This window comes from Papio anubis, unplaced genomic scaffold, assembly GCF_008728515.1.
Source record: "Papio anubis isolate 15944 unplaced genomic scaffold, Panubis1.0 scaffold450, whole genome shotgun sequence".
Lineage (NCBI taxonomy): Eukaryota > Metazoa > Chordata > Mammalia > Primates > Cercopithecidae > Papio > Papio anubis.
In genome coordinates this window covers 38,284-64,425 of record NW_022164679.1, presented here as the reverse complement: position 1 = coordinate 64,425, position 26,142 = coordinate 38,284, and the positions used below count along the sequence as shown (strand labels likewise).

Here is a 26,142-nt window from a genome sequence, read left to right as displayed (position 1 = left end):
GCAAGAGACAGAGCTATTCTGGCCCCATGCAGGAGGTTCAAAGCTGGTAGTAAAGGCTGATGGGCTGGCCAGGACACCAAGAAATGAAGCTCTTTATCTATGTCCTCATTTCATCTCCTCAGTAGTCCCCTGAGATAGCTGGGGCAAAAAAACCATATCTTTATTTTCCAGATGAGAAGCATGAGGCTGAGAGAGGAAGAGTCACCAGGACCCAGCCACACAGTGAGTTATGCCCTCCATGCCGGGCATGTGAGAGCCCAGCTGGCCTTGGTCTTGGGCAGGCGGGAGGCCAGGACAGTGGCAGCACATTACCTTGCTCTGGAAAATTTTAGCCTGAAGCCAGAGTGGCTGTCCCTTTACACATACAGTCATCTTAATCCCTCGTTCCTTGCAGATAACTGCTTATTTCTGAGAATGCTTTCTCAGATGCTCACACTTGTTCGATGAGGTTAAACAGAACAACTCTCCCTATTTCAGGGAAAGGGATGGACGGACACCCCTTGTGGGGTGAAGTGGCCCCCCAAGGATGGCATAGGGCATGGTCATCTGTGGTAGAACAAGAATCCCAGGGGTCGTTCCTCTTGGTCTTGGGTGCTTTCTACTGTTCTAGGTCATGGATAGGGAGGGGTTGTGGGATGAAAAATTCAGCTCTTGGAGCAGAAGTGTCCAAGGGAGCTGACCCTGGGATGGGAGTATGTGAGGAGGGCTCACTTGAGACTGCTTGGTGGCGTTTCAGTCTAAAGGATTTCCGTGCAGAAGATGACTGTGTAGGGCTGTTTTTGGATTAGACTGTCAGTCACAGCAGAAGGAGGAAAGTGGACTTAAGGTAAAAGGTCAGACATTCATCCAGCAAGCGTTCACTGCCAGGCCCTGTACTGTGCTCTGGGTAGGAGAGGGGATGGCTAGATAGCAGACCGTTGTTGGGTGGCTCACAGTCTCCTAAAGGCCTTCAGTTAGGGAAGCACTGAAATATTACTGGACAGAAAAATAGGAAGACTAGATATTGTCACCTCTACTTTTTCAAGGGAAGCAGTAGGACATCAGGGTGAAAGCCAGGCCAGGTGGCCTTCCAGCTCTGCTTCTTCTGAGCCATGTGGCCTTCAGCAACAGTGACAACCACCACTGTGATCACAGTCAACATTTATTCAATGCTTGGTTTACATTTAGCATGTCACTACTTCTTTGTTCCTCGGTTTCCTCATCTGTAAACTGGAGTGGGTGGGGAATTAATCAACTTCTCAGGGCTGTTGTGGGACTCAAATGGTACCATGGGGAAAGTTGAGCATGTGCTCAGGTTGTTTGTGAGGCCATAAGGGAGGTCCATATTGTTTGGAAGCTTGGGGGAATCAGGAGAATGTACATTCCTAATGGAGCCAGGTAGTGGGTTGGGGGGTGATGGTGGTGGCTCTCTTCACTGAGAGGTATGGCATGTGAGCAAGCTTCAAAGGGGAGAAAGAGGGATAAGGAGAAGGATCTTCAAGAGGAGGGCATCTGCCAGGTGCAGTGCCTCACATCTGTAGTACCAGCAATTTGGGAGGCCAAGGCAGGAGGATTGCTTAAGCCCAGGAGTTTGAGACCAGCCTGGGCAATGTAAGGAGACCTCACCTCTACAAAAAATTTTTAAAAAATTAGCTGGTCGTGGTAGTGCACACTGCTGGTCCCAGCTACTTGGGAGGCTGAGGTGGGAGGATCACTTGGGTCCAGGAGGTTGAAGCTGCAGTGAGCCATTATTGGGCCACTGTGTTCCAGTCTGGGTGACAGAGTGAGACCCTGTCTCAAAAAAAAAAAAAAAAAAAGAGGAGGGCATTGTGTGGGCAAAAGTGCGGAGGAGGGAAAGTGTAGGGTGTGTTTGTGGAACAGTCCTGGTGCAATTAATGGCTAAGCCTGGCGTCCAGTGAATCACCCAAGGATGCAGTCAACCAGCTCCTTGGCCCTGGGGCCAGCTTTGAGGCACAGAGACTTCTTTCCCTAACATTGTCTTGTCCAGAGGTGGCTGAGGACAGGGCTAAGGGTGAAGGGAGAGTAATTACAGAGCCCTACTTCTGGGTCTCTCACACCTACCCCTGGAGAGTCATCTGCCAGGAATGTGGCCGCCCCTCCCGGCCTTCTGACCCCCTTAGCTAGGGACCAGAGTTTGGGCATCCCTAGGGAGTGATAAGCCACCAAGCAGGGGTGGCTGTAGGGAGTGTGTAGCTCCCGGCAGGCTGTTGGGTGTCAGTGGAGTTTGAAGAGCAGATGGAGAGAAGGGAGGATGGGTTTAGAGTGAGAGCCTGGGGTCTTAGAAGAAGCGGTAGGTGGGCATGGTGGCATGCACCTGTAGTCCCAGCTACTCAGGAGCCTGAGGCAGGAGGATCACTTGAGCCCAGGTGCTATGATTGCACCACTGCACTCCAGCCTGGGTGACACAGCAAGACCCTGTCACTTAAAAAAGAAGAAGAAGAAAACAGTGACGATGGGGGCTTACATTTGTCAAGCACCTACCATGTGTTGTAACCATCCTATGAGGTATGTATCCTCACTTTACAGACCGGGAAACTGAGGCTCAGAGAGGTGCAGTGACTTACCGAAGTTTCTTTTTCCAGTCATTCAGCATTCAACCTCAGCACTTATTTATTAAGCAGAGGCTCTGCACCAAGCACTGAGGAGTCAGCGGTGACCACCTGTTGGCTTCTGTCCCCAAGGGTGACAGTGGCCTAAGGTCACACGGGCTCAAACCGAGGTCGCTTTGCGAATGCTCGCTTTGGAGCAGGATGCGAGCTCGGGCCAGGGTTGGGTCAGGTTGCGCGGCTCGCGTGGCCGCGGGAATCCCCGACCGCCCCCTTTGTCTAGGGTCCCTCCTTCCGGGCACCTGCCCCAGGTGAGTCTGGGGAGGCCCCGAGCGCCGCCGGAAAGCGTCGAGCGGCTTCGGTAGCTGGGGCGGGGCCGGGGCGGGGCCGGGACCGAGGAGGGGCCTGGCCCGGCACCCGGATCCCGAGGTCCGCGCCCCGCGCCTAGCGCCGGGCGCCCGGAGCCTGGAGCCGCCGCCATGGGGGCCTGCCTGGGAGCCTGCTCCCTGCTCAGCTGCGTGAGTCCCAACCCCGGCGCCCGCCCGCGCGCGCCGCCCGTTCCTGCTGCGGGCCCTCACTTTCTTCTGTTCTGCTTCGAGTAGTTTCTTCTTTTTCCTTCCTGCAAACTTGTCTTTCTGGGCCAGTGCCCCGCCTGCTCGCCCTCCGGACCCTCACTCGGCACCCCGATCCCGCTGCCCGCGTCCCCCTGCTCAGTCCCGACCGGCAGGCGCCGGGCAGCTGCGATCCCGGCTCGGGTTTCCGCAGGCAGGAGGGGAGTGCCCTCGGCGGGCGCCCTCCTGGGACCTGGAGATATTGAATCTGGAGCCCGGGGTCTGGGCAGCTCTGTGGGCCCTCGTCGCCCCACTTGGGACGGTCGTCGGGGTGGCCTCTGTCCCCGTCCCCGACCCCCTGGTTCTGTGTGTGGGTCGGCCGGGCCCCGTCCCTCCTGGCGAGTGCCCTGCCCTGCCCCTCTGGCCGCCTGCCAGTCATTCTGTTCCTATCGCTCGGGCTCCGCCTGTCCTTTCGTATTTGTCTGGTTCGTGTCTCTGTCCGTCGTTCCTCCGACTGTCTTTGTCCGTCTACTGTCTTCTGTCCGTCTGTCCGTCCGTCCCTCAGTCTCTGCGGTCCCGTCCGCCGTCCTCAGTCTGGCTCGCGCTGCCTCCCAGGCACTTCCCCAGCTCGCCGCGGACCCTCTGGGCCCCAGCGCGGAGACTGGGATGGGAGGGGAGGGAGCCCCGGACTTTCTTAGCTGCCCTCGAGTGAGGAGGGTGCAGGTCGTCACGGACCACCGGGCAGAACTCTGGGTTGGGACAGCAGGAATCGAGGGAGGTTCAGGTGTGCGCGGGGAGTGCCCGGTCGCGGGTTTGGGACCTGGCGGGAGGCCAGCCTCTGTTCTGTGGCTGCAGCCACAGAGGGGAGGGGCTCCAGCAAGACCCCGGCTGGGAGTCCCGTTCTCCCCTCCCTTTCCCCGGCCCCCTCCTTCCCTCTTCCCCTCATTAAATCTGAGGTTCATTCAGGCAGCCCCCTCCCCCTCTGGCCCCACACAAAGAGGCCCTGAGAGGGAGAAGGGGCTCCAGCGGCTGCTGAATCTCGGGACTCGCTTTCCTTTGTCCCTGACGGGTGTGTGTGTGTGTGTGTGTGTGTGTGTGTGTGTGTGTGTGAGAGAGAGAGAGAGAGAGAGAGGAGGAGCTGTAGGGGAGAGCTGGGGGTCTAGAGATTTACTTCACAGCCATTTTCTGAGAATGAGATTAGCATAGACAGAACAGAGAGGCAAGAGAGCCTCTTGCCTCACTAGGCCTCCTTTTTTCGTGTGTGTGTGTGCGTGCGTGTGCGTGTGCGGGAGGAGGAATCAAGCTGGTGCCTGAAATCCCTCCCAGCCCAAAGAATTCAAGGTTTGGGCCAGGTCTCTGCCCACAAAGGTTTGCTTCCTGGTTAGGGAGGCAGAGCTTCCACAGTGGACCTGATTTCCATCTGTTGCTCCCAGCAGGCTGTTGGGAGTCAGTGGAGTTTGAAGAACAGATGGAGAGAAGGGAGGATGGGTTTAGAGTGAGAGGCTGGGGTCTTAGAAGAAGCGGTAGGTGGGCATGGTGGCATGCACCCTGTAGTCCCAGCTACTCAGGAGCCTGAGGCAGGAGGATCACTTGAGCCCAGGAGATGGAGGATGCAGTGAGCTATGATTACACCTGGTGAGGCACAGGCCCTGCTGGGCTGGGCTGGCGGTGGAGATGTTGAGGGGCAGCCTGCCAGCCCTGTGTGCCTTGGTCACCCCATCTGGCAGTTGACAGTAACAGGACCTTTCTCACAATGCTGTTAGGAGATGAGGCACAGCTCCTGGCACATCGTAAGTGCTCCCTGTGGGAATTATTGCTAACATCAAGGAAAGGTGGGTGGAGAATTCCATTTGGAGACAATGCAAAGCCAAGTGCTGGTCTCTGAGTCACAGCATTCTACAATGCTGAGAGCAGATAGGCTGGCTCAAACTGTCTGTTTACAGATGAGAAAGCTGTGGCCCAGAGAAGTTAGCTGACTTGCCGAAGGTTGCACAGGGAAAGGATGGAGAACTGCATAGTTAGGGTCAACATCTGATTCCTGGTCCAGGCTTCTGCCCACACCTTCCCTCCCTTCCCCAAGTCCTGGCTGCCTGAGGCATAGAGTTGGTCCAGGGAAGAATTGGGAGGTAACTTAGTGAGTAATATCAGCAAGGGACCTGGCCCTCCCTTCAGTGCCATCCCCTTGGGGTTCTGGCCTCCGTCATTTACTGAGGTTCTGGCTTCTGACATTTACTGAGCCAGGTACTGTTCCGAGCCCCTCACCATGCCATCTCATTGGCTCTCCCCACCTCCTCCACCCTATGAAATTGTTAGCCCATTTTACAGATAACTATCCCAACACTCGTGGCATGGAGCTGTCCAGCAGTGGCCTAAGCCCCACACTGCAGTGAGCAGTGTGTGTGTGTGTGTGTGTGTGTGTGTGTATATATCTCCATTTAATCCTCACAACAACCCCACCGGGTCAGTTAATATTGTTCCTGTTTCACAGATGAGGAAACTGGCTCAGAGAGTGAAGGTGACTTCTTCACAGCCACACAGCATTAAGTGGCGCAGTTGGGCACTTCTGGACACCAGTACCATCCTGTTGCAGTGAAGACTTGCTGCACAGGAGTGAAGTTCTATGTGGCATTTCTGGGCAACTTTAGGAGGGACTTTTTTTGCATGCATGGGTCAGTGGGGAAGACTTTTGTACCCTCCCAGGTGTGACTCATCTTCTGATTGTGCTTCTCAGCATTGGAACTGGGCTGAAGGTGAACTGGGCTGAAGGTGGGTCCTGCTTTGGATGGGGAGGTAAGATGGGTCCACAGGGGATGGGGCCACCAGGCAAGTCAGCACATGATGACTTGGTCAGTCTGCAAAGAGGGTCTTGTACATCCTAGGGAGTGTGAAAGGCCTTTGGGTCAGACCACTGGACTCGGATTCTAGCTTTGCCTCTTCGCATCTCTGTGACTGTGGGCAGTCACTTTGCCCATCCGCTTGTCTGTAAAGTGGAGAGAACAATGGTGTCTGCCCCTTAGCCTGTTGTGAGGATTAAATGGGACTGAGGTTAGTACAGCTGCATAGTTAGCACCAAGCTGGTGTGCAGTGGCCAGTCCATAAACACCCCGCAGTGGTATATGACTCAAGACTACATGCAAGGAAGTGCTGAAGCCAGTGAGACCCAGGGCTGCCTAACTGTAGAGCCTGGGCTCTGAGCCACTGTCCTCTCCTGCCCCAGGAGATCATTTTATAGACGAGGAAACTAAGTCCCATGGAGGGGAGGAGAGACTTGCTTGAGGTCAGACTACAAGTTGTGGCAGAGCCAGCATTAGGACCTGCATTCTTGGCACTGCATGGGGGAAGTAAGTGCACCTTGGGACATTTCCGGCTGACCTCTTCTCTGCTGTGTTTTGACTAGCCCTGGGGCGGCTCAGCCAGTTATGGAGTTGTTCGTGAAAGCAGCAAGGTGCACGCTTGCTGGGGCCAGTTTTGCATTTTTTAAATTGTGACGAAATATATGTTTAAAAATTTACTCTTTTAACCTTTTATTTTAGTCTTCAAGGAGTTTGTGTGTTATTTTATTTTACTTTACTTTATTTTTTTGAGATGAAGTCTTGCTCTGTTGTCCAGACTGGAGTGCAGTGGCACCATTCCAGCTCACTGCAACCTCTGCCTCCAGGTTCAAGTGATTCTCCTGCCTCAACCTCCCGAGTAGCTGGGATTACAGGCATGTGCCACCATGCCCAGCTAATTTTTGTGTTTTTAATAGAGACGGGGTTTCACCATGTTGGCCAGGCTGGTCTCGAACTCCTGACCTCAAGTTATCCACCAGCCTTGGCCTCCCAAAGTGCTGGGATTACAGGCATGAGCCACCACACCCGGCTGGTAATTTATTTTAGAAGACACGTATATTAAAATGGAGATCTAATAAATACAACCGTAATAAAAAATAAATCCCGAATGAATGGCATTGTCAGAAGGAGTAGTGCCAGCACACAGTAGGCACACAGTAACTCCAGGACATCTTCTTACTGTCATCCCTCATCTGGATTACTGACAACAGCCTCTGACTCTTCCCTTCCCCCAAAGGTACCACACACCACCCCGTGGCCTGTCTTTTTGTGGTCAAAGTGAGATTTCTACAATGCAAATTTGCTGCCATTCCTCTTCTTTCGCAATCATTCCCTGTTGCTTTCAGGGTGAAGTCCAGACTCCCTGGCATGGCATACAGGGACATTGGCCACCATTTCCATGACCTCTGCAGGTTTTCTCACCCTTTCAGCTGCCCTGAAAATACAGTGTCCCTGTAGCTCTGCACGTGTCATTCTCTTTGCTGGGAATACCCTTTCCCCTCTTCCTGCTCTTCTTTGAAAACTCCCTGCCCCCTCCCTTAAAAAAAATTGAGGTAAAAGATGCATAATGTAAAATGTACCATTTTAACAATTTTTAAGTGTAGCATTAAGTACACTGATACTGTTTTGCAACCATCAGCACCATCCTTCTACAGAACTTTTTCGTATTGCCAGACTGAAACTCCCACTAAACAGTAACTCCGCAGCCCCTCATAACCACCAATTCACTCACTGCTTTTCTCGCTGAGTTTGGCTACTCTCTCCATCTAAGTGGAGTCATACAATATTTGTTCTTTGATGTCTGGCTTATTTCACTTAGCATAATGCCTTGAGGGTTTATCCATGTTATAGCATGTGTCAAAATTTCATTCCTTTTTTTTTTTTTTTTCTTTGGAGACGGAGTCCTGCTCTGTTACCCAGGCTGGAGTGCAGTGGTGCAATCTTGGCTCACTGCAACTTCCACCTCCCGGGTTCAGGCAATTCTCTTGCCTCAGCCTCCCGAGTAGCTGGGACTACAGGCATGCACCACCATGCCTGGCTAATTTTTTTGTATTTTTAGTAGAGATAGGGTTTCACCATGTTGGCCAGGCTGCTCTCAAACTCCTGACCTCAGGTGATCCACCTGCCTTGGCCTCCCGAAGTGCTGGGATTGCAGGCGTGAGCCTCCATGGCCAGCCTCATTCTTTTTTAAGAACAAATAATATTCCATTGTATGGGTATGGATATACCACATTTTGTTTATCCATTCATCTCATCCACCAATGGACATTTAGCTTGTTTTCACCTTGTGGCTACTGTGAATAATTCTGCTATGAACATGGGTGTGTAAATATGTGAGTCCCTGCTTCATTTCTTTTGGATATATATCCAGAAGTGGAGGGGCACTTTGTTTTATATTTTATTTTATTTTATTTTATTTTTTGAGACAAGTTCTTGCTCTGTCACCCAGGCTGGAGTGCAATGGTGTGATTCAGCTCACTGCAACTTCCGCCTCCTGGGTTCAAGCAAGTCTCCTGCCTCAACCTCCTGAGTAGCTGGGATTACAAGTGCCTGTCACCATGCCTGGCTAATTTTTGTGTCTTTAGTAGAGATAAGGTTTCACCATGTTGGCGGGATGGTCTCAAACTCCTGACCTCAAGTAATCTGCCCATGTTGGCTTTTCAAAGTGCTGGGATTACAGGCATGAACCACCATGCCCAGACGGCCAGTTTGTTTTAAATAGAAAAATTCAAAACTGTCATCCAGCCCTCAGCTGCCTCCTCTCCCCACCCAGCACCCCATGAGTGGTTCTAAGAACTTCTGTCCCTGACTCTAAGGACAACCAGGAGACAATGTGAATGACTCAGTGACAGACTGTTCACATAATGCCAAACCACTCACGGCCCCAGAGCTACCTGCCTTGCCTTGGGAGGTAGTGAGCTCCTTGTCACTGGCAGTGTGCAAGCAGCAGAGCATGGCCAGATGCTTTCTGTGTGGTTCTTCATTGGAAAGAGAATGGATTCGTTGAATGCCAAGGAACCTTGCAGCTGTAAGACTCTAAGGCCCGGGGCTTCTTAAATTCTGAGTTCTTCGTTCTGAGAACCTGGGCTGGTGCTAAGATTCAGCCACTGTAAGTGTTCTGGGGCTTTTCCGTTGCTGCCCTTGAGCGCATCTGCAGGAAGAGGGGAGTGGTTGGAATCGTAGTGTGGGAACCGTTTTCCAGTCTGCCTTCCTTTCACGCTGCATCACAAGCCTTATTCCATGTTGCTCTGGAGCCAGGGACTCCGTCTTTCTGGCTCTGTAGCATTCCATGGAGTGAAAGGGCCACAGCTGTCCCCAGGTGTTAGACATTTAGGTTATTTGTAGTTTCTTGAGACTCCAGTAGGCTCACAAAACCTAAAACTTATTTTTTTCTTTATATAAAATCTTTATATTTGTAAATTTAACTTAATTGAAGTATTATTTATATACAAGTATTATTTATATACAATTAATTATATACAATTTATATACATTTAATTTACCTACATATTTGCCCCATTCAGCAGAGATGTCCGTTTTATGGAGTACCATGGTGTATTGATGGGTGTTTTGTTATTTTCAATTTTCCCCTAGTGGCCAGGCATGGTAGCTCATGCCTATAATCCCAGCACTTTGGAAGGCCAAGGTGGGAGGATTCCTTGAGCCCAGGAGTTCGAGACCAGCCTGGTCAACATGAGAAAACCCTGTCTCCACCAAAAAATACAAAAATTAGCCAGTTGTGGTGGTGCATGCCTGTGGTCCCAGCTGCTTGGGAGGCTGAGGTCGGAGGATAGATATCCAGAAGTGGAGGGCCACTTTGGAGCCCAGGAGGTTGAGGCTTCAGTGAGCTGAGATCACACCACTACACTCCAGCCTGGGTGACAGAGCCAGACCCTTTCTTGAAACAAAAACCAAGAAACCAAAAACAAAAATTAGCTGGGCATGGTGGCTGGTGCCTATGGTCCCAGCTACTCGGGAGGCTGAGGTGGGAGGATTGCTTGAGCCCCAGAGGTGGAGGTTGCAGTGAACTGAGATGGCACCACTACACTTTAGTCTGGGTGACAGAACGAGACCCTGCCTCAAAAACAATTTTTCCCCTATTATTTTCCTATTATGATCAGTGCCACAATGAATTTCCGTGTGTTTGTGTATATGTGCACACATCTACCCTCACTCCCATGGTCTGGCATTTCTGTAGGAAGAGATTTAAATATATATAAAATGACATTTTGGTCAAATGGAAGAGGTTCTTGTAGGAACCATTCCGGGGTGGAGTGAATGCACCAAGGTGGATGAACATTTCCAAGGATGCTCTGGAAGCAGTGTGTGTTTTTCTCTTTGACCTGGTCTCTCTGACTGCTGATCAGGCCCTTGGAAATCCTGAGGTTTCAGGCATCAGGAACACCTGGAGGTTTGATCTTTAAGAACCAGAGCAAACTGAAAGGCCAAGCGCTCTGAAAGCGGAACAGCTTTCTCGTGTCTTAGATGTCTCAAATTGAAATTAAATGGTAACAAGCCAGAGTCAGGACCTGACGGGGCACCTGGGCACCTGGGCACCTGGCTCCTGAATCAGTACCCACTGGCCTCCCTTGGTTTTCTGGTCTTGGGGTTTGTGTGTGTGTGTGTGTTGCTTTTTTGTTTTTTCATCACTGGAATGTATTTAAATTAAATGAGATGACCATCAGTGAATTAGCAAGCTGGGAACCAGCGTAGTCCTATAGGCAGAGCCTGGCCCTTGGTGCACACAGATCTGAATTTGCATCCCAGCTCCTCAGCCTACTTGCTGTGTGACCTTGGTCATGCCACCTATCTGTCTCAGTTTTCTCATTTGAAAATGGGAAGTTACCACAAAATTCATAGCATCAGTGAAGCTTAATGTAGATAAAGTGCTTATTAGAGAGCCTGAGACTGAGTAACCCTCTGTAAATGGCAGCTGTCACTAATACTACTTGAATCTCAGTGCTGTTATCAACTTGCTGTGTGGCCTCTGGTAAGTCTCTTAGCCCCTCTGGTCTCAATTTCCACATCTATAAAATGGAACTAATAACCCGCTCTATCTGATAACCAGAATGTTCTTTATAGCAGGGGTCCCCAACCCCTGGGCCATGGACCAGTATCTATCCATGGCCTGTTAAGAACTGGGCCACACAGCAGGAAGTGAACAGCAGGTGAACAAGCATTACTGCCTGAGCTCTGCCTCCTGTCAGATCAGTGGCAGCTTTAGATTCTTATAGGAGTGCGAACCCTGTTGTGAACTGTGCATTCTAGGGATCTAAATTGCGTGCTCCTTATGAGAATCTAATGCCTGATGATCAGAGGTGGAATAATATCATCCCAAAACCATATTTGCCCCCTGCCAGCACCCCTGCTGCCATCTGTGGAAATGTGTCTTCCCTGAAACTGGTTCCTGGTGCCAGAAAGGTTTGGGACCACTGCTTTATGGCTATAAAACATTTTTCAGGCATTTCTTATCCTCTCACCCACCAAAACAGCCACGGATAGGAGGCAGGTCTTGGGGTGGCAGCTGCAAGATGTAACCAGAAGTTGCTGGACAGGTAGACTGTTTTGATTTAAACCATGAGGAATAGTTTCATTTCCAAAGCATTTTGTTTAGCATCTGTGTGAGCGAGAGATAGGCTAGGAGCATTTCTAGTCTGGGGGAGAGTAGGAAGGGAGGCAGATACCCCCCAGCAGGGCGTGCTGTGTGCCTTGTGACCAGTCCAGAAAGACGGGTGGAGGTCTGTGAGGAGCAAGGGGCCCCTGCCAGCCTGCTCTCTTCAAAGCTCATCTTTCAATTCCTGACCCTTGGCTCCAGCCCCTCGAGTGGGTGCCCACTGCTCTTAGGATGAAAACCAGGGTCCTGTTCCTGACTGCTGGTGCCTATGTGGTCTGGCCTTGCCAGCCTGTCTAACCTCATACTCACCGCTGACTGTCTGCACACCAAGCTTTGGCCACAAGGGCCTTCTTTCTATTCCTCAAATGCCCAGCCCCTACCCACCCCAAAGCCACCTGTCTGAAACTTTCTTTCCTCCCTTTGGTCTGGCAGTGTCTCCTCATCCCTCTGCTCTCAGATTATTATTTTATTTAAAAATATTTCTTTCTAAAAGGCCAGGTGCAGTGGCTCATGCCTGTAATCCTAGCACTTTGGGAGGCTGAGTGGGCAGATTGCTTGAGCCCAGGAGTTTGAGACCAGTCTGGGCAACGTGGTGAAACTCCATCTCTACAAAAAATACAAAAATTAACCAGGCATGGTGGTGTGTGCTTGTAGTCCCAGTTACTCAGGAAGCTGAGGTGGGAGGATGGCTTCAGCCTAGGAGGCAAAGGTTGTAGTGAGCTGAGATTGTGCCACTGCACTCCGGCCTGGGTGACAGGGCAAGACCCTATCTCAAACAACAATAACAACAAAACAAAAGCAAACAAGAAAAACCTTCTTTTTAAAATATCCGGTCTCGCTATGCTGCCCAGGCTATTCTCCAACTCCTGGGCTCAAGCGATCCTCCTGCCTTGGCCTCCCAAAATGCTGGGATTGCAGGTGTGAGCCACCGCGCCTGGCCTGCTCTCAGCTTAAAAGTCACTTCTTCAAGGAGGGCTTCCCTGACAAGCCACCCTCAATCAAACCTAGGCCGCGTTAGCACTCTTCTGGCAGTGGGCACACGTCCTTCTTAGCACTTGTCACGATGTGAGTCACGATTTTAGTGTTTTTCCTGCTTGTGTAGGCTCCAGGAGGGCGGGGCCTATGTCTCTTGCTCTCTAGGCTCTTAAATCCCTGAGTGAGGAGTAGGGGCTGTTTAGGGGAAGATAAAGTTTATCAGAGGTATCTGGATGTGGGGCTTGTTTCCTCAAAGGCTGGGCTGTGGACTGGGCTCCCAGGAGGGAGAGTCTCCTTTTCAGGTGTGGCATAGTGTGGCATCACCAGCCCCTGAATGATTTCAGCCAGCCCAGGGGAAGGGCTGACCGCAACTGGGGCAAAGGACCCTGGAGAGGGAAAGGGTTAGACCGCCACCTGCTGTCTAGTGCTGGTATAGCCTCAGAGCCGAAAATCATTCCGTTCATCCGACTGATGTTTATTATGCACTTGCTGTTTTCTGAGGTCTTAACATGTGACTGGTACCATGCTAAACACTTCACATTCCTTCAACAGATAGCCTGTAAGCTCCTGCTGTGTGACAGGCACTGTTCCAATTTCTAGGAATATTACAATGAACAAAACACAAAAATTCCTGCCCTGCTGGAAAGCGGAGGCTGACAAAACATAAAGCCTCGCTGACGGCAGGAAGTCCCGGGGAGGGGGGAAATTAAGTGGGGAAGGGGAAAGGGAGCCCACGGGGGCTACAATATGGAATTTCCATTTCATTCTCACAACTGCTTTGTGAGGAGTACATACCACTATGTTACGGAAGAGGACACTGAGGTACAGAGAGGTTGAGTGACTTGTATAAGGTCACAAAGGTAATTAGTGACGGCTGGCTTTGTGATTTTTTTTTTTTTAAAACCACTCTCCCTCCATAAGAAACAGTGTGACCTGCTGGCTCTCTCTCTCAAGCCACAGTATCACTTGAGATAGACAGGTTTGAGTCTGGGTTCTGTGGTTACTGGCTGTGTAGCCCTATATGACCCAGCCTCCCTCTCGGACCTGAAGTTCAATGGGCTGGTGTCTGGGGAACAGTGTGCTCCTGCCTAGCGCAGCACAGATCCGCTGACCTCTGGGCAGGTGGTGGGAGGTGCGCGCTTGGGCAGTGAAGAGGAGAGGGGAGAGTGACAGTGCTGTCTTGCAGGCGTCCTGCCTCTGCGGCTCTGCCCCCTGCATCCTGTGCAGCTGCTGCCCTGCCAGTCGCAACTCCACCGTGAGCCGCCTCATCTTCACGTTCTTCCTCTTCCTGGGGGTGCTGGTGTCCATCATTATGCTGAGCCCAGGCGTGGAGAGTCAGCTCTACAAGGTGAGTGCCCCAGGGGTGGCGGGGCGGCCTCCAGTGAGGGGCCTCAGTGGCTCCAGGATAGAGGGTCCAGGCTTGGGGTCACAGCTCATCCAGAAGAGGAGGCAGGGTGTTTGGGTGCACTGATGATTTGAGGTTGGAAATGAGGGGAGGAGGGCTTGAGCCTCTTGTGGGGATTCTTCTTTCTCTTAGGCCACAGTCTCCTTGGAAAGTCTTATTAATCATTATTGGCCCCCTGGACACTGGCCTAGTGGATGCTTTTCTCCCGCCTAGTGCTCAAGCCCAGGTTGGGGCTCCTAACTCTTCCCTTCGTCTCAGTGTTTTACAGCCAAGCACAGACCCAGGGGGACGTGGGCATCACCATGCATGCCTTATACACATTTTAGTTTATATAAAGATGAGACTCCCTGAGGAGCTGGTAGAAATGCAGGTTCTCAGACCCCACCTTGAGGCTCTATTCCATGGGGGAGGGGCCTCAGAATCTCTGTTTTCCCAAGCATCTCAGGTGGTTCTGATATAGGTGGTGGGTGGAGAACACTTTGGGAACCCCTGCTTGATTGATTGATTGATTGATTGATTGAGATGGAGTCTCGTTCTGTCACCCAGGCTGGAGTGCGTTGGCGCGATCTCACTGGAAGCTCCGCCTCTTGGGTTGACGCCATTCTCCTGCCTCAGCCTCCTAAGTAGCTGGGACTACAGGCGCCCGCCACCAAGCCCGGCTAATTTTTTTTTTTTTTAAATTTTTGGTAGAGACGGGCTTTCACCATGTGAGCCAGGATGGTCTCGATTTCCTGACCTCGTGATCTGCCCACCTCGGCTTCCCAAAGTGCTGGGATTATAGGCGTGAGCCACCACGCCCGGCGGGAACCCCTGCTTTAGACAGCACCATAGTTACTGAGGCTATGGGAAATAAACATTAACGATGTAATTGGGGAGCTGCCTCCCAGGGCTTCAGCCCCAGAGAGGGCTAGGAATGGAGGTGGAGGCAGTGGAGACAGAGGTGGGGGGCTCCCCTCCCTGCCTGGTCCAGCCCCTGCTGGGAAAGCCTCTTTCCTGGCCAGCCTTGGAGATCAGGGCTTTGGTTTATAAAGGGAGCTGCCAGGGTTCTGTGTGGGGTGGGGCCTTGATGCTGCTCTGTCTGTCTCCACAGCTGCCCTGGGTGTGTGAGGAGGGGGCTGGGATCCCCACCGTCCTGCAGGGCCACATCGACTGTGGCTCCCTGCTTGGCTACCGCGCTGTCTACCGCATGTGCTTCGCCACGGCAGCCTTCTTCTTCTTTTTCACCCTGGTCATGCTCTGCGTGAGCAGCAGCCGGGACCCCCGGGCTGCCATCCAGAATGGGTGAGAGAGGGGTCCCTGCCTGCACCCTGGGACCTTACCCCAGTGCCTTGCCTGCTCCTCTGCCTGTTCAGGGATCTGCAGACCCCACCCTTAGAGTCAGGAGCCACAGCATGCAGAACAACTCTGAGTTATATCCATTTCTCAGATGAAGAGTAAGGCTCAGAAAGGGTGGCAGCAAGCCTCAGGCCCTGCAGCACTTCAGTGACACAGCTGGGGCTGGACCTGGGTGACCACCCTCACCGCTGCTTGGTCCTTCCTCCTGCCCTTTAGCATTTTTTCCAGGGCCAGGAGAGACTTCCTGTGCCCATCAGACCATCAGACAGCCTATCCTCACCCCTCCCAGCACCTGCTTTTTGTGGGAGGGGGCTCTGGGGCCAGGCCCAGTCTGGCTTCCAGTTTCCCTGCCTGCACTCAGCTTCCTGGTCCATCCCTCACCCTTTCCATAGGTTTTGGTTCTTTAAGTTCCTGATCCTGGTGGGCCTCACCGTGGGTGCCTTCTACATCCCTGACGGCTCCTTCTCCAACAGTAGGCGGGCTTGGCAGGAGGCATGGGGGGCTCTGGGGAGGGAGGCAGGGCAGCAGGTTGGGGGAATGTGGTGGAACTGCTCTTTGCTGGGACACACGGACCCCAGGCTGCTGGCTGGGTCCTTACTCCATGAGACAGCACTGTGGTGCCTGGCCACACGGCCTTTGTGCAACCCAGGGGTAGGGGGAGCTGCCTTGCCATGACCCATATCCTTCCCTCTGTGCATAGCTAGGGGCTGCCTGAGGGCAGGGACTCTGTTCTTCTCAGTGTCCCCAATGCAGGGCATAGCAGAAACACTTGTTGAATGAGTAGATGTGAGAGAGGGACTCTCCTTGCCTCACTCGCCTCTCCCCACCCAGTCTGGTTCTACTTTGGCGTCGTGGGCTCCTTCCTCTTCATCCTCATCCAGCTGGTGCTGCTCATCGACTTTGCACACTCCTGGAACCAGCGGTGGCTGGGCAAGGCCGAGGAGTGCGACTCCCGCGCCTGGTACGCAGGTCAGTGCTGCCACCCTGCCTCTGTACGGGGACTTGAGCCTGGACAGGGCTGGGGCCGCCTGAGAAATTGAGGGTCTCTGAAGCAGATAAAACTTAGATAAAACTTTAGATAAAACAGGGGGGCATCCCCAGCAGCCACTGCCTTAGGGAAAGATTCTAATTGTCTCAGGCAGATGGGGTAGCCAGCTGATCCCGGGTGACTTCTGGGGGATCCGAGGAGAGCCGACCTGGAGAGGCCTTGGAGGGGTCTTGTTTGGGGGTTCCTGCAGGGTGGGCCATGCACAGCCAGCAGCGTGTGAAGCCCTTTTGGTAGTGCCCAGGCTGAACTTCAAGTGACACCTGGTCCCTGAAACCCCAGCAGCAGGGTGAGTCCCTGGTTCTCTTTCAGTTCTGAACACAATGAGGAGAAAGGCTCACCTGGGCGCTGTTTGGTTTCCACATCTCCCTAAACTTGCCAGTCTCTCTTGGACAGGGAGGGCGGGTCAACAGCAGACCGCTCTGTACCTGGTTCAGTTTTTGCAAGACTGTTTTGAGTTCATTGTATTTATTGTCACAGTTCCCTTATTACAAGGTAGCAGGTGAACCATGTTAGCTCAGGGTGGGGCAATGACTCACAAAGGTGTTGGTGAAAGGCAGTGACGTCATTCTTCAGATGGGGAAACCGAGAGCTGGAGAGGGGGAGAGCTGCCAACAAGGCCCCTTGAAGGAGTGGGAGTGCTTATTCCTCCTGCCCCACCCCACGCCTACCCTCTCACTACCCCTCTGGCCCAGGCCTCCTCTTCTTCACTCTCCTCTTCTACTTGCTGTCAATCGCGGCCGTGGTGCTGATGTTCATCTACTACACTGAGCCCAGCGGCTGCCACGAGGGCAAGGTCTTCATCAGTCTCAACCTCACCTTCTGTGTCTGCGTGTCCATTGCTGCTGTCCTGCCCAAGGTCCAGGTTAGCCTGCCTGTCCCTCCCCGGCTTGAGGCCCAGCCTCTTGGTGGGTGGGACTTCTTATAGGAACCCGGGTCCTGGGGCTAGGGCTGTCATCACAGAGGCTTGGCCTGAGTGTGTGGGCTCCCAGGTCAGCCTCCCCAGGTTACAGACAGGCTCTCATGGCTTCATGCTGGGTGTCTTTAGGAGGTGCCCTAACCTCTCTCTGCCTCTCAAATATAAAATGGAGATAATAAGACCTACTGTTGGAGTTATTCTCAGGATTGAGATCCTATTTGTAAACACTCCATGCCTGGCCTGTAGATTTCCCTCAGACATTAGCTATTATTGTAGTTATTATTGTTGTCATTTTTGTTTTTATGCAAATCAGTAGAACATTACAGGGAGTCCCTGGGTGATGATTCCTAGACACCTCTGGAAGTAGCGTAGGAAGGTGCAATTTCACATTTCCAATCCAAGACCATCTGGAATAGTGGGCAGGAGCTCCCAGAGGAACTGCGTGTTCTTCAGAAAGTACCGCTGGAGCCCCTTGTGAGTCCAGTGGTGCTTTGCGGTTTGAGATCTCAGCACACCAGCAGCTTCAGGGGGCTTAGGTAGTCTTCGGGGGTCTTTAGCAGAAAGGCTAGGAACCTCCCTTCTGGTCAGACTCTCATTTCCCAGGAAGAAAAGTTGAAGCCCAGAGAAGGTAATATCTGTATCCCAGGTCACACAGCAATCAGTATTTATGCAGCAAATACCTCTCGAGCACTTCTGTGTACCAGGCCCTCTTCTAGATGTTGGAGATATGGCTGTGAGGAAGGGAAGAAGCAATAATGATGATAGCCAGTAGTTAGTGGCCTCGGACTTGTTATTTGATCCTCACGCCATCCTCATCCTCACTTTACAGGTGAGGAAACAAAGGCTTAGAGAAGAGGCCTAGCCAAGGTCACATGGGGAACTGGGATTCGAACCCAGGCGGACTGGCTTCAGAGTCTGTGCTCTGGTTTTCTTTTTTCTTTTTCTTTTCTTTTCTTTTTTTTTTTTTTTGGAGACACTGGCTCTGTTGTCCAGGCTGGAGTGCAGTGGTGTAATCTTGGCTCACTGCAACCTCTGCCTCCCAGGTTCAAGCGATTCTCGTGCTTCAGCCTCCCAAGTAACCAGTGATCTGCCCACCTCAGCCTCCCAAAGTGCTGGGATTACAGGCATGAGCCACCACACCTGGCCTAAAATTTTTTTTGTTTTTGGTTTTTTGAGACAGAATCTTGCCTGTCACTTAGGCTGGAGTTCAGTGGTGTGATCTTGGCTCACTGCCACCAACCTCCGCCTCCCAGGTTCAAGTGATTCTCATGCCTCAGCCTCCCAAGTAACTTGGATTACAGGTGCCTGCCACCACACCCAGCTAATTTTTGTATCTTTAGTAGACAGGGTCTTGCCATGTTGGCCAGGCTGGTCTTGAACTTCTGAACTTCTGGTTTCAAACAATCTGCCCGCCTCAGCCTCCCAAAGCGCTGGGATTACAGGCATGAGCTGCCATGCCCAGCCGCCTGTGCTCTTAATCACAGAGTTTAGGTCCATGTTTTTAAGTGCATGTGTGGTGAGGGGTGGGGAAGGACAGGCAACAGGGGACTAGGCCCAGTGAGGTGATTTTGGGTAATATGTGCAATGTGGAACATGAGAGAGGGTGTGGGCTGAAAGGTAGGTGGCTGGCAGTTACAGGGCTGCTGTAGTCAGGGTTCCTAGGGCTCCATGGGAGTCCTGTCTGAATACTGAAGAGAGGCTGCCTGTGCGGAGATGCTGGGAAGGAATATGTCAGAGGGAGGGCACAGCGAGGGCAAAGGCCCTGCAGTGGGAGAGGCTGGGCAGACTCTCCAGACAGAGAGCAGGGAGGGGCCGGGCAGCGGGCCAGGCAGAGATGAAGGAATTCAGAGTGTGATGAGATGGGTTTTCAGCAGGGGAGGAGGGCGGGTAATCTGAGGGGTGTTAAGAGAAAGAAGAATTAGGACTCAGCCTTTGGTTAGTGAGGTGGGTGGTAGGTGGCCTGGCTGGTGTTTTCCCTAAGTGGGGTGTGGTGGGGTATCCTAGGTGGGTGGGAGCTTCTGAGGTCCCTTGGCTGGTGTGAGTGGGCTGGGTGGGGTGGGGTGTCTCTGGTCCGGCAGGGATCTTATCAGTGAACGACTCTTGCCAGGACGCCCAGCCCAACTCGGGTCTGCTGCAGGCCTCAGTCATCACCCTCTATACCATGTTTGTCACCTGGTCAGCCCTATCCAGTGTCCCTGGTGAGTATGGGCCCAGGCTCAAGGAGGCCTGGCCTCGTTCCTGGGTCAGCATCGGCCTGCTGTGGGGCTGGGGACCCTCACAAGTGACAGGGACATCCCTGCTCCAGCCCATTCTGAGACTCAGTCCTCCCATGAGATGGGAGGGCCCGTCTGTTCCTGAGTTGTCTCTCTGCCCTTGTGACTGCTGAGCACTCTGTTGCTGGGAGTGGGGTGGTTGGCTGTGCATCTGTCTGTCTATTGGGGTGGCTCTCTAGCCATCCTCAGGGCCACTTGGCTACCTAGGCCTGGCCTACATGGACTGAGGGTGATTGTGCTCTCATCCCCAGAACAGAAATGCAACCCCCACTTGCCAACCCAGCTGGGCAATGAGACGGTCATGGCAGGCCCTGAGGGCTATGAGACCCAGTGGTGGGATGCCCCGAGCATTGTGGGCCTCATCATCTTCCTCCTGTGCACCCTCTTCATCAGGTATGGCCAGGTCTGGATTCTGGGGAAGGATCATGATTGGGGGCGCTGAGCCAGAGTGAGGGGAGGGTGTGGGAGCCAGGATACCAAGCTGGAAGGTGCTCTTCGAATTCAATGTGTCCCACTCTTGCATTGTGCGGGAGGAGAAACTGAGTCCCTCAGAGGGCATGGCATGAATGGGCAACAGAGGTGGGCGTGACCTTGCCTCCTGGCTCATGGCCCTTTCCTGCATACTGGGCCAGTTCAGTTGGGCACAGACAGCTGTGGGGTCAGGGAAGGAGCATGGACTGGGGTCGGTGGATCCAGGGACTGTTTCTCACCTGCTGTGTGGCTTGGGGTAAGTGGCTAAACCTTTCTGAGCTCCTGTTTCCTCCTCAGTAAGAAGAGGATGACAACCTCCATTGTAGTGGATGTGTCTGTGACCCAACACGCTCCCCTGTGACAAGGCAGCTCATGCTGAAGGTCACATAGCGGCTCTTTTCAAAGGGCTTAACATCTTAGTAGGTGTTTATCCGTGTGGACTCTGCAGCCAGACTGCCTGCATTTGAGCCTAGCATTGCCACTTACTGGCTATGTGATCCTGGGCAAGTCACTTAACCTCTCTAGCCTCAATTTCCTTGTCTGTAAAATAGAGATAAAAATAGTACCTCCCTCATTGGATTGTTGAAGGGCTATAGATGAATCAGTATGTGTAAAACACATATAAAGGGGCCAGGCGTGGTGGCTCACAGCACTTTGGGAGGCCAAAGTGGGAGGATCTCTTGGGCCCAGGAGATTGAGACCAGCCTGGGCAACATAGTGAGACCCTGTCTTTTTTTTAAAAATTAACAAAACAAAACAAAAACACTTAGAAAGGAACTTGGCAAGTAGTAAGTTATTTGTAATCCAAGAACTTTGCCACGCTGAAGCAGGAGGATTGCTTGGGCCCAGGAGTTTAAGGCCAGCCTAGGCAACATAGTGTCTCTAGAAAAAAAAAGTTTTGTAATTAGTCAGACATGGTGGTGTGCACCTTGTAGTTCCAGTGACTGAAGAGGCTGAGGTGGGAGGATTGCTTGAGCCTAGGAATTTGCCAGATTAAGTGTTGCATATTATTGTGAACATTTGCATAATATTGTGAACATTTGTATATTAGTATGAACATAATATTGTGAACATTTGCACAACTAGGTAGCTGTGGGTGGCTGTTCTTATGAGTCACTAGATCATAAGATTAGGTTTAATTATTGTTTACACTGCATCTGGCAGACCCTGAGTTTGCTTCCCTGTGACCCTGCATTTCTCCAGGCGCCACTTTCCATCTGCCTTTAACTCTAGAGGGAATCTTGGCTCTGCTCCCCTGATCTTCCCCCATCCATCCATCCCAGTTCCAACAGCACCCCTGCCTCCAGGCCCCTGGGCTAGATCATTTTAAGACTCTTTCACATTTTGTTCTGTTTTGGCCTTTTTCAAAACATTTTCTCTAAGTCAGTTCTGTACAGTTCATAAACATGTGTCTTCTTTGTCACATTTGATTCCTTTTCAAGCTGGAAAGGCTTGAATTACCTCTGTGTCCTCTCCTCTACCTTTCCCTCCCCTCCCCTCCCCTCCCCACTCCTCTCCCTTTTCTTTTTGAGACAGGGTCTTCCTGTCACCCAGGCTGGAGTGCAATGGCACGATCACAGCTCACTGTCGCCTCAAACTCCTGGGCTCAAGTGATCCTCCCACCTTAGCCTCCTGAGTCGCTGAGACTACAGGTGCATACCACCATGCCTGGCTACTTAAAAAACTTTTTTTTTTTTTTCTTTTGTAGAGACACTATGTTTCCCAGGATGGCCTTTAACTCCTGGCCCTAGCAATCTGCCTACCAAAGTATTTGGATTACAGGAGTGGACCACTCCTGGCCTGATTACCTTGATTTTACAGATAGGGAAACTGAGACCCAGGGAGGAGGCCATGAGCACACGGTGGCTGGTGGCTGAGGAGCTTGGAAATCTTTCCCTGCCCCTGGTTCTTTGTCCCTTCCCCTTCCTGACCTGGCACAGCTGTTTTTCCTGCCGCTTCCACACCCACAGCTCCCTGGCACATGCACTGCTGAGAGCCCAGGGCACAGGTCTGTTCTTAGCATGGTTCTTACAGCACAGGCAGCAAAGAAGCATATGTAACCCATGAGGGCCAGGACCACCCAATCTGGGCTCATGCATGAGATATCCATATGGTATTTGGTACATAGGGTAGGTAGAAGATGAATAAGTATGTAAAAGTAGATAAGGTAGTAAAATGAATAAAATTAGTAAAATTAGATAAGGCCAAATGACCAAGATAGATAAAATTGAATAAGAGTAATTAGAAAGGTAAGATAACAAAAGGAAGGTATTAAAGCGGTGCAAAAGTGAATAATAGTAATAGCCAAAACCGTAAGTGAGTAGATAAATTAGAGTAAAATGGAACAGAGTAGATAAATTGAAGTAAAAGTAATATATACAAGGCAAGTAAAAGTGAATAGAATTATTATGTAAGGTATTAGTAAGTAGCCAAGGTAAGTAGAAATTAGATAGACCGATGAAGTAAAATTAAAATGCGATGGAATAAGGTAAAAGTATTAAAATTAATAGCAAAATGAAATGGAAATGCAAATAAAATTAGAAGTAAAGAGTAGATAAATTAGTAAGCCAAGATGGAGAATAAAGTATGTAAGGTAATTACGATGAATAAAATTATGTAAAATATGTAAAGTAGATAAAGTAGAATAAAATTGAATACAATTATGTATATAGGAAATGAATTAAAAGGTAGATAGAAGCGTATATAGGAAGTAGTAAAGGTAGATAAAAGTAGATAAATTACATTAAAGTGAATAAGGTGAAGTAATTAGATACATGAGTAAAACCAAAATTATTAGCAAAGTGAATAAATTAGAGTAAAGTACCATTATTAAAATTAATGTAGAATTGAGATAGAAGGGAAGTAAGATAAGGTAGGTAAGGTAACATATGAAAATTATAGATAGAAGTAGTAGATAAAATTGGTAATTGAGTAAGATAGAAGTAGGTAAAGTAGATAAAGGTATGTAAAATTAGAAGTAGAATTAATGTAAGGTAATGTAAAGTGAATGGAGTGAATAAGGTATTGACCAAAGGTATGAATATTCGATGCGTAAATTAGGTAGGTAATGTAAGGTAAGTAGAATTGAATTAAATTGAATACGAATTAATGTAAAATGAAATGAGTAGATAAAGTAGTTAGAAATTGAATTTAAAATTATTAAGGCAAATGTGCATTAGGCCAAGAATAAGATAGTTAAGGTAGATAAGTTAGATAAGATAGATAGAATGTATTATGGGTAAATAGGAGTAAGATAGAATACTTAACAAGGTAAATACAGAGTAGATAGAATGAAACAGAGTGAATTGCAAAATTGATAAGTGTATAGGAGTAAACAGGAAGGAATAAGTATATAGAGTAAACAGAGTAGAAAGGAGTGAATATCATGATGCGATAAAGCGGAAGAAAAGGTAGATAAGTGCAAGTAAAAGTGGTGAGTAAGATGTTGAGTGTATAGCAAAGGAATGACGGTAAGTGAATAAGGTAGATAGATGAAAGGAGTGTGTAAGGTAGATAAGGAAGTATATAAGGTAGAAGCAGGAGTAGAGAAAGTGAATACGAGTAGTTGCTTCCAAGGTAAATAAGTGAATAAGGTAGATAGTGAATAAGTATATGAGTGGTAAGTGAAACCAAAGTGGAACTCGAAATTATATACGAGTAAACGAGGAAGTAGATAAAGTTATGTGGGTGGAGGTAGGAGTGAATGGGGTAAGGTAGGTTGGGTAGGGATGCACTGATGCACAGCAAGGGGTGATTTCTCAATTTGCTGGTGTGGTGGGACTAGAATCCAGCTCTCCTTCTTTTCACTTTTTTTGGAAATGGGAGTTGGTTTTTCAAAAATTTTTATGTCTCAAACTATCAAATTCTGTTAAAAACATCAAGGCTTATCGCAGAAAGCATGACATACAATCATTACTGCTGTTCTTTTTTTTAGTGTAAGCACGAAGGGAAGGGAGGTCATTGGTAAAACCACCTGACACTAATAAAACGGAAACTTAAAATTAATGGCAAACGAGTGTGATTAATTATTAACATTCTTAATGGATGTAGTACCTGGTATGGTGCTTTGTAGTATTAGGTACTCGATACGTGTTTATGGAAATGGCAAAGGCACAATCCTAACAACAGTGACTGTTGATTGAATTTATATTCTGTGCCAAACACTATGCTAGAGACCTTACATCATTATCCCATCTAGTCCCCCCAGCAGCCCTCTAGAGGAGGTACGATTATCCCTTATTTTACAGACAAGGAATCAGAGGCTCAGAGAGGTTAATTGTTTTGCTCAAGGTCACACAGAAAATGGGAGTGGGGGTAGGGGTAGAGTTGAGAGGCAAAGCAGTTTGTTAACTCCCAGGCCCAGTAACCGGGTCGCTGGCCTCCGAGGCTCTGGGACCATTTGCGTCCAGTGTTATGACCAACGCCAGGGCTATCTATTTGCCCACCTTCCTCCCTCCCCTGCAGTCTGCGCTCCTCAGACCACCGGCAGGTGAACAGCCTGATGCAGACCGAGGAGGGCCCACCTATGCTAGAGGCCACACAGCAGCAGCAGCAGCAGGTGGCGGCCTGTGAGGGCCGGGCCTTTGACAACGAGCAGGACGGCGTCACCTACAGCTACTCCTTCTTCCACTTCTGCCTGGTGCTGGCCTCACTGCACATCATGATGACGCTCACCAACTGGTACAAGTGCGTAACCCAGTGGGGCATGGACAGAACCCAGGGGTGCGGGGTGCAGGTCCACACATCTCTCCTCACTGGGTTTTCCTGATGTCTGCTTAAGGCTTGGGGGTGGGGGTGTGTATTGAGGACCCTCCATAGAGCCTGCCCCTTCCCTGCTCCAGTTTCCCCACCAGTGCCTTCATCTGCTCAGCTCCCGCACCTTCACTAGGAGACTGAACCGGGGAAGGCACAGCAGCTGGGGCTGGGCCTGTGCAGGGCAGGTGGGGTTTAAAAATCAGGGGTCATGGGGTCAGATTTGGGCTTCATGGTTGGAAGGTTAGGATGAGGATGTGGAGTTCAGAACCAAAGTTACAAGTCAAGGATAGAAGTCATGAGGTTCTAGGGCTGGGATTGTGGTCATTTAGTGTCAAAAATTTGGTCATTTGGTTAAAGTTAAAATTGATAGTAGGAGGCCATAAAGCCAGGATTGAAGTGGCAGGGTCAAGGAGCTAAATGACGGTAATGAGGTCAGGAGCTACTCTTAAGTTACAGGATCAAAGGTCAGAATCAAGGGTAACAGTCAGGACTAAGGTCAGGAGCTCCAGGGTCTGAAGTTCAGAGGCTAGGATTGAGGTCCCAGAATTAGGATCACAAAGTTGGAGACCAGGAGGCAGGTCACGATCTCACGGACTAACACTGGACTCAAGATGGGAGTCGAGGTCAGGAGCTCTGTCCACGGTCACAAGGCCAGGTGTTAAAAATGTCAGAGACGGATTGGAGTTACAGTGGAAGAGCGAGAGTTGAAGTCCGGGGTCACAACTGGGTCATAAGGCCAGGGGCCAAGACGGAAGTCACCAGACTGGGCACCGGGCTCATGGGGAAGATGGTGTGTTCCAGGCCGGGCGAGACCCGGAAGATGATCAGCACGTGGACCGCCGTGTGGGTGAAGATCTGTGCCAGCTGGGCGGGGCTGCTCCTCTACCTGTGGACCCTGGTAGCCCCACTCCTCCTGCGCAACCGCGACTTCAGTTGAGGCAGCCTCACAGCCTGCCACCTGGTGCCTCCTGCCACCTGGTGCCTCTCAGCTCAGTGACAGCCAACCTGCCCCCTCCCTGCACCAATCAGCCAGGCTGAGCCCCCACTGCTGCCCCAGCTCCAGGACCTGCCCCTGAGCCAGGCCCTCTAGTCTTAGTGCCTTCAGGGTCCGAGGAGCCCCATCCCCCTGCCACACCCACGTGGTGGAGCTGCCTCTTCCTTCCCCTCCCCCCTGTTGCCCATACTCAGCGTCTCGGGATGAAAGGGCTCCCTTGTCCTCAGGCTCCATGGGAGCCAGGCTGCTGGAGACAGCCGCTCAGAGCCGCTGGAGGGCAGAGAGCTCCCACCACAGTGAGGCATCCGGCACTGAGGCCATGGTGTTCCTGGTCACATCCCCCAGGGGACCCTGCCCCCTTCCTGGACTTCGTGCCTTACTGTGTCTCTAAGACTTTGTCTAATAAACAAGCCAGTGCGTGTACCATG

At 50.9% G+C, this 26,142-nt stretch overlaps 1 protein-coding gene across 2 annotated transcripts; it reads left to right on the top strand.

Moving 5' to 3' along the window:
• The first annotated feature begins 2,875 nt into the window (after positions 1–2,875).
• On the top strand, positions 2,876–26,142 carry SERINC2 (serine incorporator 2). Of its 2 annotated transcripts, none has more exons than XM_003891478.2 (10): positions 2,876–3,064; positions 13,704–13,865; positions 15,013–15,203; positions 15,650–15,729; positions 16,089–16,226; positions 16,998–17,167; positions 19,329–19,419; positions 19,746–19,887; positions 24,430–24,651; positions 25,522–26,142. In XM_003891478.2, exons 1-10 carry the CDS (start codon positions 3,026–3,028, stop codon positions 25,655–25,657), a joined length of 1,371 nt encoding a protein of 456 aa, XP_003891527.2. In that variant the 5' UTR covers positions 2,876–3,025; the 3' UTR covers positions 25,658–26,142. The 2 variants fall into 2 exon arrangements, with proteins under 2 accessions (XP_003891527.2, XP_009201792.2); XM_009203528.4 differs by lacking the exon at positions 2,876–3,064 and adding an exon at positions 3,394–5,863.